Source organism: Lepidochelys olivacea (assembly GCF_965140295.1).
Source record: "Lepidochelys olivacea isolate rLepOli2 genome assembly, chromosome: 7".
NCBI classification, from domain to species: domain Eukaryota; kingdom Metazoa; phylum Chordata; order Testudines; family Cheloniidae; genus Lepidochelys; species Lepidochelys olivacea.
The window spans coordinates 41,937,462-41,953,447 of NC_140417.1; the positions used below are offsets into that span (position 1 = coordinate 41,937,462).

Below are 15,986 nucleotides of genomic sequence, written 5' to 3' on the forward strand. Positions count from 1 at the left end.
AATCAAATGCAGCCTTAAGATCAACATATGCTACATGCAGGGGCTTCCTGAACTCACGATGCATCTCCGACAGCAAGCGAAGGACCAGAATGGCATCTAATGTGGACCTGTTCCTCATAGAGCCTGACTGTTGGGGATGACATTTCTGATGTCGTGAAGGCTCCAGGCATGCCAGCAAAACAGGTGCAAACACCTTCCCTGGAACGGAAAGCAAGGTGATCGGCCTGTAGCTCTTACATTCGCTGCACAGTCCCTTGCCTTTATAGAGTGGATATGACAACGCCGTCCTTCCAGGTGGTAGGCAGGGATTCAGTTCTCCACACCAGACGAAAGATGGCCAGAAGTGATTCTGCTACAGGATCAATAACACATTTTAGCAGCTCTGAGGGGATGCCATCAGCAATGGCTGCACGTCCATTTTTCGGTTTAGAGATGGCACACTTCACTTCATTCTATGTTGGTGCACCAGTACAAATGTCTGGATCTGTCACAGTCTCATCCCCCCATCCCCACCCCCAAGAGGTTGAGATGCCATTCTAGAAGTACTTGTCTTAAACACCATGGTAAACCAAAAAGAAGAGGACTGTCACTAGGTAGCTCCGTTGAGACTGCAAGACCTGACGTTTTTCTCTGTATAATGTTGACAGCATATTACCACAACGTAATGGCTGAAAAGTATATCAAGGTCACCTAAACTATCCAATTATACTTCTCCAAGGAGTGGGAAAGGAACAAACTAGCCGCTTTGAATCAGGGAAGTGAAATAAATTTTACCTTTTAAACTATTCTGTATCTAAAATCAGATGAAACAACTGCAAACATATTGATAACCAAGTGGAATTTAGTGAAGGGTACTTGTATGAAAAACAGAGCAGGAAAATCAGTTTAACTTTTGATGGCTTAGATACGAGACAGTAATGTACAAAATTGATCCCACAACAAACGATGTCGGCTCCTTTATAAGGCCCATGGGGACAAAGACAGCTCTGTCCCGTAATTCGAAACAGAACATTTATTCACTGGGGCCACAAGTAAACATGATGCACAGCTTCATGCTCACTTCAGTTATTAGAAAATTCTGAGAGTCAAATTTTTGCACAACTTTTCATTACATTCTATAGAATAAAATAGCTTTTGGAGTTTCAAGTACTAAGCAGGCCAGGTGCCAATCACTGTAGCAGATAATTTTGCTCCGTTGCTTTTAACATAAGAGTATATTGTTTTCAGAGCTAGCCAAATATCAGAGGTCATGGAGCTACTAGACACATAATAGTGACCTATATCAGTGTCAGTTGTTGCCTACTATTTGTTATATCATTAGCATGGTGCATCTTAAGTAGGGCCTCTGATACATAGGAAGCAATCTAGTTAATGAATGTGGAAAACTGGTAAACTTCTGATGTATTTTTATGAAAGAATATGCATGACTCAGTTTCCCCTCTCACCTTGTATTGTTACTTGTCAAGGATTCATGGGGTTGACTTCTCTATCTTCCAGCAGGGGAGATATGACAGATGAGAGACCTCAGAAGCATGGAAACTTTCAAGACTATTATATTGAGATGTGCCAGTCGCTATGGGTACATAAGATAATCAGATTTTTGTATCAAGGCATGTTTTTGTTCCTGGCTCGCTAGGTGTTTCCCCTGTGGAATCCGGAATCACTTGGAGGTAACTAACGCAAATCCCTAGACAGGTGAACAATTCTATCGACATACTACCCCTTTGGGGAAACTGCATATACTGTTTTTAACTGGGTTCAGCAGGACCAGTAAACAAATAACTAGGAACTGTATAAAGGGTCAGCCTGAGCTGACTTAGGGTGACTAACTCTGGAACAAGGAACAGAGACATACCAGTATCCCATTCAGACAATGGGTAATACCTGGTACGCTTAGCATGCGTGTCACAGTTCAGGGCAACCACACATGTATACCCGCTCTACAGTCCACCTAAGGCACCCACTTTAGGTTCCTCAGGCCTCACCTCTCTTGGGCAGAGATCTGCATCTGTCCCACTCCTGACCAGGGATTTTCCCAGGATGCACAGTTCCCTGCCTGCATTATGATATTCTCCTCAAGCTACACTGCCTAAACAGGCCAAGCAGCTGTGCTTTGCTTTCTCTCCAAAAGCCATGAACAGCTGTAACTGCCAACAGTAACAAGTTAGCACACAGCGCTTTATAAGCAAGGACATTTATTCTTAAGCCAGTACTGAGAAAACATTTAAAAACGATAAAGAACCTACACACATACTACCAAGCTTCCTGGAGATCTCTCCCCAACTCCAACAAGGGCTCTGGTAGGCATCAATCCTACAAATCCCCAAATGGGTTTTCTGTTGTTACAAGTTCGTAACACCCCAACCAATGGGTTAGTCTTTCCATTATACAGCTTGGGCCTTTGATCTTGAGACCCTAAGACCAAGTAACCACCAGACAATGGTTCTCTCCTCAGGGCATTCCTTTAAAGGGCTGGGTTTTTGCATAACCAGAGGTGGGGAATTTGCCCCTAGAGATTCCCAGAACAAACCACTTGACACTGTCTCAGAAGTCCATTCTTGTCTGGTACATTGTTCAATACAGTCCTCTGAATTCATAACACTTCCCGGGATTCACATCCCATCTCCCCTGTAGAGAGATTACATATAATCCCATCCCACAATAATGCATAACCTTTACATTTAGTACAATGGACTTTGAAAATACTTAAACTTAATTCAGTAAGGTTTTCTCCCCCAAGGATATTGCAGGAAACTGCTACGTGTCACAGCATGTGTACACCATTTATTATTTTACGTTTTCTCTGTAATGCTTTTGTACTAAATAAATATATTTTGTTTTGTGAAGGCTGACTGACTACAGGTAGACACAGCCATAGCCCCTGAGAGCGTGCAGAACTGCAGGCACTAGACTAAAGTCACACCTGCTGTGATAAGCACAATGAATTGCAAGAAAATTGCAGCCTAAAGCCTCAGTCTGGAGGGAGAGGGGCATGAGTTCCTGCCTTGAAGAGGTGAGAGCTAGAGGCCTGAGACCTGAATAAGGGTGCCCTGAAGGAGGCCAAGAAGGAACAGTTATCCCAGAATTGTGACTAAGAGACTGACTGACTGCAGTAGATAAAGTGTACATTTAGGATCTGGTTTGTTTTTTAAAATCAATTCATTTAAAAAAAGTTCTTTGTTACTTACATGTTTATCTATTCCTAAAGCTTATTCTTTAGCTCAACTCATTTGTTGCTGTGTAGACAGAGCTCAACTGCATTTGCTGGAACTAGGCCAGATGAATAACAAAATTATTGTACTGGTAATGCAAGTAGGGCTTAGTGTGATATATAAAACTCAAGGTAGTTATGATTTCAAGTGAGAAGTGAAAAGGAAGAATGGCTGATTTAAATAATAAAGATTCTGATTTTATGCATTAAAAGGAAGGTGAAGAAAACAGACATATGAACAGCACTGTCTACAAAGGAAGTTTTTTGACAATTTTTTCATAAGATGTCAGCAGGTCTTTAGTGATGATAGGGGAAAAAACCCAAGGCATAACATAATATCTAGTGTAATACTTCTGACCTTGAGAATAAAGTATCTGAGACATTTTGAGCAATAGCCTCCAATGACTCTCCAAGAAGCATTAATGAGCGAAGAATTCTGAAGTAAGGAATAGGATCAGAACTGGTGGTCAAAAAAGGCAATTACAATTATTTTATGCTGTGGTAGCATCCGGGGCCCTAGTCATGTTTGGTAGTCCACTGTGAAAGAGGCTGTATATAAACACATAGAAGGACTCAGTCCTTGCCTTGAAAAGCTTATAATCCATCTTGTCATTAGTTTCCTTAAGTCGGAGCAGACTTAGTTCTTGTTTACAAGAGCTCTTAGCTCATGACTAGCCAGGAAGTAAATGTACCCCACACTAGCCCACTGCACAGTAAGTATCTGTGTGAACCTTGCAGCCACACTAAAAATCCCATACTGAGCAGTTTCAAAGCATGGTAGATCAAAGCCCACTAAAAAGCATTAGTGTGTACATGTATACAGTACACGGCAGGACAGTGCCAGGTAATTAAGTGTTCCTGTAGACAAGCCCTAAAAGAATGAGCTCTTGCAGATACTGTAAGGCATGTCAGATTAATATTTTGTCTTATAGCTAATGGAGTGGGTTACCACTAAATTGTTCAACTCTAGGCCAGGGTAGAAGCTATTTATAATTGACTGACAGCGCCACCCCACTTCCTTAGGGCTTTTTAAAGTATCTTATACTGAAAAAACCCTTAACAGTTCCCTGTCAGAGCGTCTACTACTGAACCTGTACTTCCAAGAGCAGCACCAGATTAACAAATCAGCACAATGCTTTTCCCAGTGGGCTCCAAAGCTTCATTGCATAGGCCCCAGAGCAGACTCCGTTATAAAAGTGGGCATTAATATGGGATAGAAGTGGAGAGTTTCTTAACAGAATGGGTGAACAGTAACAAGTCAGAAGAACGTGTTGTCTCTTACCTTATTGCGGTTTGGGGAAAACTTCAGAAAACGCAGCACCACACATCGCTAAAGAAGGGAGAGAGTGGGGTGGGGGGGAAATTGTTACATTAGCACTAAAAACAGTATGCTCATTTACGCAGTTTAATTTCTAAAAACAAAATCATTAAACAATTCATTTAAACATGAAAGAAAGGCAAGGTAGGAGATCTTGTGGTTAAAGCACTGAATCGAGATTCAGGCTGGGTACTACTCCCAGCTTTGACAGATTTCCTCTGTGTTCTTGGACACGGCACTCACTACTTCCACTCACAATCTGTAAATTAAGGATAAGACTTCCATACCTCACAGGACTGCTCTGATGATAAATTGCTCAGATATTATGGCATTGACCATCACAGAAAAAAACCAAAACGAAACCAAGTATTTTCTCCGTGAATTTTGTCTCCACATGACATAGTTCTGCTAGAGACTTAGTTGCCTGAAAAAATCAGTACATGATTTCAAGATATTCAGAAGATGTCTACTGACAACACTCAAATAGCTGCAATGTTGAAATTCCACCTGGTAACGACACTGAGTTTATGAAAGTGAGCTGGTATAAAGAAAAAAAGAGCCACAGCTTTACCTCTAAAAAGTCACATGTGACATATTGGACAAAATACCATAGATTTCCAATATGGTCCCTCCCTCCAAAACCACAAGTCAAGATTTTTAAGACACAAAGTGAAGTTACTTCAGCATAATATTAATTTTTTTCAATTCTATACAGGAAACCCACACTCACGTTCACAAGTTAATCACAGGCAAACTGTATGAAAGAAATAACACACTTGTCCCGGATGAGCACTTTCATTTTAAGAGTTCAAGATGAAACAAACAACTGTTGGCCTTATTTAGATTTAGTAAGAAACTGTAAATAGCTGATTAAAGGTCTAATAAAACACCACTTTCCTTGGAGTTGGGAATTCACCTGAGGAATCCTTGCACTCTCAAAAGTCAGTCCTGCCCCCAAAGAGCTTACAGTCTAAGTAGCCAATCTGCAACACTTACTTAACTGCATTTACTTTCCTTATGTGTTAAGTCCAAAAATGGCAGACTTCGAGAGGGACCAGGGCATCGTAGAAGACAGCCTTTATTACACAAAACTCTGGGGACCACAGTAGGGAAAAAAATGAAGCATTTGTTTTCTGTGGTAAACACTTAGCCACCTAACTTTTAGCAAAGTTCCAACCATATTATATGAGACAAAAAAGGAACTACATGTGTCATTTGCTCCTATTGATTAAAGTGTGTTGAAAGCAGAAAAGATACCCTTAATGCAAACTGGGGAAGACACACTTGATTTTGCATCTTTCTGTTACGTTAACTGTGAGTATGTGAAGAAAGTCTCTGGCTATGTTGCAAATAATTTTGTTTATTGTGCTTGTATGTGCCCAATTCAAAGGTGACACCATGACAAGACAATCGATTCTGAGCACTGAAAGCTTTAACTGCATATTGCTGAATGGGAAAGAGCAATAATTATTTTTAATAAGTAGTGTGAAAAGGAAGAGCACCATGAGGAAGGCAAGACAGATGGTGATGGCAACGCCAAAACACTAACAAGTGAGGTCTGGTTACCAACATTATAGTTAAACCAAAAACAGCCCTTCTGAATTCCAATTTAACTGATCTTAAAAGGGTTCTGATGCTTTGGATTGAAAATTACATTCTTGAAAAAAAATGTTGTAGATAAATCTAGTATTAAAACAAATTAACTTGCATTTGACTACTGTACTGACAAAAATTGCTGGATGGCATTTGTTCATTTCTATAGTTCTGTTACTTTTCTTGATAATGTAAGTGTTGGGTTGGAACTTGCATACTGCTTACTTTAAAGTATTACATGGAAAGCACTCTTGTACAGTTGTCAACTGAAATATGTCTTTTCCTCCATGTTTTTAAACATTTAGATAAGTGACATAAAAAAAATTCCTCTTAGCAAGTTTGAAGAAAGACAGTGCAACATCCCTTTAATGTTACTGAGCTTTGAGAGATGACAATCTGAGGTCACTGTATTTACATTGCAACATCTACTCAACTGTTTAAAACCCAGGTTTTGCAACTTCCATTCTTACAAATAACAGAAATGCAGTTCTAGTAAAGTGGTACACTTTAAAAAAAAAAAAAAAAAAAAACCTTAAAATTGATTTCCAATTTAGTTTTGATAAATCATTATCTCATGATAAATAGCTACAAGTTTTCTTACGTTCCTTCTATGCAGTCTCAGCAACGAGACAGATTACCAAAGAAGGGAAGGTTTAGACTTTGGTAAGTATCCATTAACTCACATGAATTCCCATCTACTATTAAGTTACTTTCATCCTAATGCCCATCTTAACATTGCATTGATATTCTAATTATTTGATCAAATTTGTTCCCTCCTGTTATTTACTTAATATATTTCATTAAAGAAGGCAACTTCTAAGAGGTAGTACACAGATGAAAAAATGTTACAGCGAAGGAAAAATGTGCTGGTTTTCGAAGGATTAGATGTAGAGCACAAAGGAAAACTTGTGCTGATAAGGTGTACGAACAATGTCACCTATTGGATGAAATCTCTTATGTGGCACCCATTCTTGTAACTGATTTGAATGTTCAACCAGGAGGATATTGAAAATGAAATCTCCGAGACAGTGTACTTACCTGGATACAACAGAACTAGTCTTAAACTAAGTGGGAGTGATTATTATTCAGGATTTCAAGCACAAAGCCAACAAGACCTAACCTTTTCTAAAACCTCTTCTCTGCATTCATCTTACAAAGGAAATGGTACTTAAAAGGTAACACCCCCTCCATGCATGCACATAAGAGAAAGTGACCTTTCATGGAAGGACCAAGGACTCAGTTTACTAAAATGTCCAGGTCAGACAGAGAAAAACGTGGGTCAGGAAATAAAGTGGACCAGAATGAAATAAATGCAGTGAGAAAGGTAAATGCAGCGTGCTATATATTAAAAAGTCTCAGGTCTCCCCTTCAAGCAGCAGGAGGTAGCAAAATAATTTTGGGCTTCTCCACACAGAGAAGTTGTACCACATTAATTATAACTACACAGGAACACTTAATGTGACACAACTTCACCAGTGTGGATACAATAGTGGTATAAAAGGTGGTTTATATCAGCCTAACTATTCCCATATAGAAATGGAAATAAGCTACACAGGTCAAAGGCAATATATGGACCAAGGTGTGTGTCCATAATAGGTGCTATGTTGGTATGACTTTCAGTTTTGGGTGTGAAGGTCAAGGATATTAGGGGAGATAAGTGATAACTGGACCATGGGCAGGGTGACAGGAACAACAAGTAACTAGGTAAATAAACAAGAATATTCTGTTGTCTTGTCATTAAAAAAAAAAAGGCATAAAAAGGATAAATGTATGTAAGGAGTCCCATTCATGCCTGGAATAGCTAGTGAGGCGAGAAAGCGTGTGCGCTCAATTTTGCCTTATGTGTATGTGCAGTACGTAGCACAATAGGGCCTCAAAACTAATTAGGCCTCCTGTGCTGTAATACAATAGAAATAAAAAATACCTGCTCTTTCAGCCAGTCTGAAATTATTTGTGTCTGCATACTGGGTGCTCTTACATTCAGAGATTACTCACCTAATGAGAGTGAAGTAGGTGGACTGAAGAATAGCTTTGCCTTTCGCTTGCACTATCCAGAGAGAATGTTGAAAGGAAAGACTTCTCAGGAAGACTTATAGTGTACCAAGTAAGATGTAACAAAAGAATCTATGCAGTGAAAGTGAGTTAGGGGCTGACACAGAGGAGAAACACAAGACAAGACAGACTAAAGTGGTTTTAAAGGATTGTTTTGTTTATTTAGGCCAGGTCTACACTACAGTTAGGTTGATGTAAGGCAGCTTACGTTGACCTAATTTTAGCGTCTACACTACCCTTTCACCGATGTAAGTCCCCCACTATACCGACCTAATAACTCCACCTCCAAGAGGGGCATAGCGCTTAGGTAGATGTGGTTAGGGTAGACTCTGCGCAGACACTGCGTTACTTACATCACCTGTCAAAGAAGCTCCACATGGAGCCCACAGCCCAGGCTGTCAGCACCTGGCAGCAATGCTCATAGCTATGAGCTCCACGCAGGGATTACAGCTCAAGCTGTCAGCCCCTACACTGCCCCACTTAAGTTGGTGCAAGCACTCCTGGTGAGGATGCACGCAACCAGCAGCAGGAGGGTACTGTGTAAATGAAAAAAAACACAGTAATACTGCAGTGGCTGTACATCAACTTAACATAGGTCAACTTAATTGTCAAGTGTAGACAAGGCCTTACTCTCGGATGTGCAGAGAGATTGCACTGGCAGAGAACACCATATAACTAAAACAATCCCATAATAAAATTAGCCCTCTTAAAGATAAAAATCCCAACTATCCTGGTATTTCTACACAAATGCACACCCCGCCAAACTTTAAGTAAGCAGACGCCAACCCTCCCTGTGTTGGAGCTGACAAGTTTTAAGAGAGATTCTGTACAGCTAGACTAAAGTAATCAACAAGAGCAGAAACAAGTGATCCCTGCTAATCTCCACATAATACTTACATAATTCTGATAAAGCATCCAATCATTTTAATGGAAAGGTTTCCAACTGCCAAACATTCTAGACTCTGAATACTTTGGCAGCACACAAGAAGCTCGATCAAATATAAGGGTTTGACACTGAATACATAGGCCTGGTCTATACTTCAAGGTTAGGTCAAATTTAGCCGTGTTAGGTCAATTTTAAAATGAATGCGTCTACACAACCAACCCCATTCTGCCGACATAAAGAGCTCTTAAAATTGACTGCTGTACTCCTCCCTGACAAGCAGAGTAGTGCTGGATCAAAATTTGGGATAGTGTAGATGCAAAGCTGTGCAATTCGATGGTATCGGCCTCCAGGAACTATCCCAGAGTGTTCCAATGTGACCACTTTGGACAGCACTTTCAACTCCAATGCACTAGCCAGATACACATGAAAAGCACTGGGAACTTTTGAATTTCATTTCCTGTTTGGTCAGCGTGGTGAGCTCAGCAGAACAGGTGACCATGCAGTCCCAAACAAGCTCCAGCATGGAGCGAACGAGAGACACTGGATCTGATTGCTTTTTGTATGGGGAGAAGAATCTGTCAGGCAGAACTCTTATCCAGCAGAAAAAATGTTGACATATATGCCAAAATCGCATACAGTATGGTGGACACAGGCTATACCAGGGACACACAGCAGTGCCACATGAAAATTATGGAGATCAGGCAAGCCTACCAAAAGACAAAGGAGGCAAACGGTTGCTCTGGGTCAGAGCCCCAGACATGCCGCTTCTATGACCAGCTGAATGCCATTCTGGGGGAAACCCTACTAGTACCCCACTACTCTCCATGGACACCCGCAAGGTAGCAGCCTCATGCAACACGGAGGAGGAGAATGAGCAGCAGGCAACCGGAGAATCCGTTCGCCCAAGCAGCCAGGACCTTTTCCTCACCCTGAAGCCAATACCCTCCCAGGGCGTATTGTTCACGGACCCTGAAGGTAGAGAAGGCACCTCTGGTGAGTGCACATTTGTAACACTACAGGGGCTAACAAATTGTTTTTAATGTTTGATTTGCCCTGAACAATTGGGAGGCATTTGCAGCCAGTACGGCTACTGGAAAAGTCTGTTAACCTGTCTGTGGATGGAGAGGGAATCCTCCAGGGACATCTCCATGAAGCTCTCCTGGAGGTACTCTGAAAACCTTTGCAGAAGGTTTCTGGGGAGGGCTGCCTCATTTCGTCCTCCACAGTAGGACACTTTACCAAGCCAGTAGCAAGTGGTCTGGAATCACTGCAGCACAAAGCATGGCAGCGAATGGTCCTGGTGTTTTGGTCGCACTCATGCAACATTCGGTCTTTACCTTTCTATGTCAGTGTCAGGAGAGGGATATCATTCATGGTCACCTGGTTGAAATAGGGGAATTTTTGTAAGGGACCAATAATCCCATCTGTTTGGTGATCCCCAACACACTGGACCCTGGTCATGCTGGGCTGTTTGCGCTTGGCTAAAAGGGATCATCCCAGACAATAGCCACACCGGGGGGAGGGGTGGTACGGTGCTGCTGCATATCCACCCCAAAACCGCAGCCCCTCCTTTTAAATGGCAAACCCATCCAGCATTGGTTGCTACGGGAAAGGGCGCTGCAGTTTGAAACCATTCCTACATGTTATGAACGCAGAAGAAGCCAATCCTACATACCCTTTGGCTTACCCTGGCTGCCTGGAAACTGAATTCTGTTGCCCAGCAGTATGTGATGTGTCACCATACTGGCAGGCGCTCAATATAAAAGGCAAAATGCGACCTTGTACCTAAAACATGTGCTGTCTGCTGTGAATTGCTTGATTCACTGTGAAAGTCTCCCTTTTGTTCTCACACATGTATCTTCTTAAAAATCTACTCTCCCTTCCCCGCCACTCCCGCAAGCTGCAAATGTTTCTATGCTCCCCACATCAACTCCATCCCCGAGGTATCACAAATTAGAAGGAGGAAAAAAACACACTCGAGATGACATGTTTTCAGAGCTCATGCAATCCTCCCGCACTGAGAGGGCACAGCTGAATGCATGGAGGCATTCGGTGGCAGAGGCCAGAAAAGCATACAGTGAGCATGATCGGAACACGCAGGAGGAGATGCTGAAGTTAATGGGGGAGCAAACGGGCATGATGAGGCATCTGGTGGAGCTGCAGGAAAGGCAACTAGAGTACAGACCCTGATGCATCCATTGTGTAACCAACCACCTGCCCTCCTCGCCAAGTTCCATATCCTCCTCACCCAGACACCTAAGAATGCAAGGGGCAGGGGAGGCTCCAGGCACCCTGCCACTCAACTCCAGGGGATGGCCCAAGCAACAGAAGGCTGTCATTCAAACAGCTTTGATTTGTAGTGTGGCTACAATCAGCAATGTGGCCTTGTCCTTCCTTCCTCTCCCAGCCCACCCAGTTATCAAACCCTTTGTATACCCAGGCTACCTTTTACTAGCCAGCATCGTCAGTGATCTCAAGTTTTTTTTAAATAAAGAATGAATGGATTCAGAACAATAGGGATTTTATTTCCTGTGACAGCTGTGGTCGAAGGCGGGGAGGGGGATTGGATTACAGGGAAGTACATTCACCAAAGGGGGTGGGTTTGCATCAAGGACAAACACACACAACTGTCACACCGTAGCCTGGTCAGTCATGAAACTGTTTTTCAAAGCCTCTCTGATATGCAGTGCACTTCGGTGTGCTCTTATAATTGCCCTGGTGTCTGGCTGTTCAAAACTGGCCGCCAGGCGATTTGCCTCAACCTCCCATCCCACCATAAATGTCTCCCCCTTACTCTCACAGACATTATGGAGCACACAGCAATAACAATGGGAATATTGCTTTCGCTGAGGTCGAACCTACTCAGCAAACTGCGCCAGCACCCCTTTAAACGTCCAAATGAACATTCTACCACCGTTCTGCACTTGCTCAGCCTATAGTTGAACTGCTCCTTACTGCTGCCAGGCTGCCTGTGTACAGCTTCATGAGCCATGGGAGCAAGGGGTAGGATGGGTCCCCAAGGATAACTATTAGCATTTCAACATCCCCAACAGTAATTTTCTGGTCTGGGAAGAAAGTCCCTTCTTGCAGCTTTCTGGACAGCCCAGAGTTCCGAAAGATGCAAGCATCATGCACCTTTCCCCGACCATCCCACGCCGATGTCGGTGAAACGTCCCTTGTGATCCACCAGTGCTTGCAACACCATCGAGAAGTACCCCTTGCGGTTTACGTACTATTTGGCAAAGTGGTCCGGTGCCAAGATAAGGATATGCATTCCGTCTATCATCCCACCACAGTTAGGGAACCCCACTGCAGCAAAGCCATCCACTATGACCTGCACATTTCCCAGAGTCAGAAGGGTATTGATTGCCCTGGTTACTTGGATCACAGCAGCCTCCACGGTAGATTTGCCCACTCCATATTCATTCCTGACTGACCATTAGCAGTCAGGCGTTGCAAGCTTCCACAGGGCTATCCCCACCTGCTTCTCAACCGTCAGGGCAGATCTCATCTTGGTATTCCTGCGCTTCAGGGTGGGAGAAAGCAACTCACAAAGTTCCATGAAAGTGGCCTTATGCATGCAAAAGTTTTGCAGCCACTGGGAATCATCCATAGAATCACAGAATATCAGGGTTGGAAAGGACCTCAGGAGGTCATCTAGTCCAACCCCCTGCTCAAAGCAGGACCAATCCCCAACTAAATCATCCCAGCCAGGGCTTTGTCAAGCCTGACTTTAAAAACTTCTAAGGAAGGCGATTCCACAACCTCCCTAGGTAACGCAACACTATGCAGTCCCACCAGTCTGTGCTTGTTTGCTGGGCCCAGAATTGGTGTTCCACTGTATCAACATTCCCCAATGCCACCATAATGTCCTAACTGCCACATCCCATGCTTTCAAGAACGTCTGTGTCCATGTCCTCCTCACAATCTTCCTCATGCTGGCGGTTCCTAGCCAGGCTCTGCACATACTGCAGGATAACGCGCAAGGTATTTACAATGCTCACAAAAGCAGTGCTCAGCTGAGCGGGCTCCATGCTTGCCATGCTATGACGTCTGCATGGATAACCCAAGAAAAAAGACGCAAAATGTTTGTTTGCCGTTGCTTTCAAGGGGGGAGGGAGAGAGGGGAGGCTGACGACAAATACCCAAAACCACCCGCGATAATGTTTTTGCCCCATCAGGCATTGGGAGTTTACCCAGAATTCCAATGGGCAGCAGGGACTGTGAGATCGCTACCCACAGTGCACCACTCCGTGAGTCGATGCTAGCCACAGTATTGAGGACTTACTCCACCGACCTAATGCGCTTAGTGGGGACATGCGCAATCGACTGTATAAAATCGCTTACTAAAGATCAACTTCTATAAAATCGACCTAATTTTGTAGTATAAGACATGCCCATATACTTGTATGCAAGGGATGTAGAAATATTTATTCTGTTTATTCTAAGTATGACAGAATAAAACTTGTTTATTCAGGATATCAAATGTGGTTGTTCCTATTCTAGGACTTGTGAATGTAAATATCACATTTGTATGAATAAATACGAAATGAAACCCACATCTGTGACAGAGCTAAAACTGAACTTTCTTTTAAAATGAAGAGTTTAATGCTAATAACTGTTACTGCAAAACTCAAAAGCAAAGGTGCCAACCAGAATTCAGAAATTGTGGATTTCTTGCTTTTCACGTTATCATAGTGTTAAAGGACTGAAGCAACGAACTTATTTTCCTAATATTAAGGAAAAATCACTGAATTCGTTTCTGCAACAAGAGAACTGGAAAGAACACAGAACTCTGAAGTTCTTGTCAGAAAGTCGCTGATTCCTAGCTGCACTGGGAAATTGAAATAGCAGCCACATTTTGAATAAAATACACCTGAGTTACTAGCATAGTCTTAAGTGTGATAGTGTTATTGCATGCTTTAAAACAAAATATAGTAGCAAAGCATTCAATAAAATTTGAGTACTTGGGTACTGTAGTATAAACTTAAAACAAGTTGCTAGAGTTTCTTTTCTGCTTATTTACCTTTGAGATACCATTAATGTTAAATCTGGTCTCACCTATTTCTGCTGGAGGACCTGCTGGGATTCTCAAAGGATGTATACTCTTCAGGGTGAATAAAAATCAATAATTAAAAAAAAAAAAAAGATTTTTTGATAAAATGCTTTTTGAGGAAAAACCTGTCTAAAGATAGATACATTATAGCTCAAAGATACCTCGTTATAGGATAGGGATTATAAAATTCTAATTCTATAGTATGAGACAATATAGTCATGTAATTAATGTTTAAGAAAAGTTTTGTAAAGGAGTTCCAATAGTTCATGGCTTAGGGACTCAATCTTATGGGGGATGTTCAGGAAGAGGGTGTCCAGGGGCTTCTGTATAGATTAATTAGGTTAATCTTTCTATTTACCCAATGGGACTCAGTGCTTAGTCTAGAAGATACCATCAGAGATGCTTAGTTTTGCAGTTCCCCTACTGTGGATTTGTCTCTCCAAAGATAACACGCTTGCTAACAGCAAAAATGTTTTTAAATAAATAAATATACAGAGGTGAGAAATAACAGACCTCAACCCAATTGTCCCTCTGCAAATTTCTGTACACAGAGTCAAACCCTTACCTCTCTCTAAAAGTGCAAAATTTCAAAAAGTTCAATGAAAAGAAGATTGTTGGGAGCAGAATAGATCTGGACAAGGAAAAGAAGTCTGGAGATAAATGTGAGAAGGGAGGGACAGACAGTAGAAACAAAAGTGAAACTGTGTGAGCAGCATATTCCAGAAGTCTTGAGGTCTTTGAGTGTAGCCTTCATTGATTTGAGATCTATCGTACCATTGTCTCACTAGAAGGGAAAACCTATAATGGCAGCAGACTGTAAAAGAGACCCAGTGTGGGTCTCATCTATCTCTTGAGTTGCGAATATGTATTAAGGTTATAACAACCAACAAGAATGCACTTTTATGTAGAAATCCATGATTAAATCAAGTCTTTCTGACTAGTGATTTAAATCAATCTAATTTAAATCATGATTTAAATCAAATCCATCTTAATACTGTTAGCTCTTAAAACTTAATTGATGGGGCTAAGTTGTTAAATCTTTAACAAAGTCTTCTTTTCACAAAAGCGTTAATAATTTTGTTTTCCTTAGCTATTTAACTGCCAACAAAAACTGAAGTTTAAGCACTCTTAACTATAATTTCCTTCTCCCAGTGATCAGTCTCTTCTGATGTCATTCATCTAGTTCACCAGTCACAGCATCTTCAAGACTTGATAGACCAGCCATAGAATGGAGATTTTCATAGACACAAATGGGAGTTTGGCATCTTAAGGGCTTGTCTTGGACTTAACTCGTGCTATGAAAACTCTTTGTAAAAAAAAAAAAAAAGCCCCAGTAGTCATTTGCATCTTTGAAAATTGCCTCTTAAATTTCTTACGTAAACATCAAGCTAGAAAAAAAATCTCAGATTCCTAAAGATATTTTTTCGCACTTTTTTTACACATCAAAAAGCAACAAAAATGTGTATGGATGATCCCATTTTTCTTTAAGGTTACTGTTAATAGGAGATTAAATATATGAGGACTGCACCATACAACGTAAGTACATAAAAACAGCCATACTGGGTCAGACCAAAGGCTCACCTAGCCCAGTATCCTGTCTTCTAACACTGGCCAATGCCAGGTGCCGCAGAGGGAATGAATAGAACAAGTAATGAAGTGATCCATCCAGTCACCCATTCCCAGCTTCTGGCAAACAGAGGCTAGGGACACCATCCTGCTAATAGCCATTGATAGACCTATCCTTCATGAATTTATCTAGTTCTCTTTTGAGCCCTGTTATAGTCTTGGCCTTCACAACATCCTCTGGCAAGGAGTTCCACAGGTTGACTGTGCATTGTGTGAAAAAATACTTACTTTTGTTCATTTTAAA

At 41.7% G+C, this 15,986-nt stretch overlaps 1 protein-coding gene across 1 annotated transcript in view; it reads right to left on the minus strand.

Annotated features, from left to right (window-relative positions):
- IPPK (inositol-pentakisphosphate 2-kinase) overlaps positions 1-15,986 on the minus strand; it is a 98,018-nt gene that overhangs the window by 53,248 nt on the left and 28,784 nt on the right. Inside the window, exon 2 of the mRNA XM_084635183.1 lies at positions 4,494-4,541. Within this exon, the coding sequence (XP_084491309.1) occupies positions 4,494-4,541 (48 nt within the window). The remainder of the gene's footprint in view (positions 1-4,493; positions 4,542-15,986) is intronic.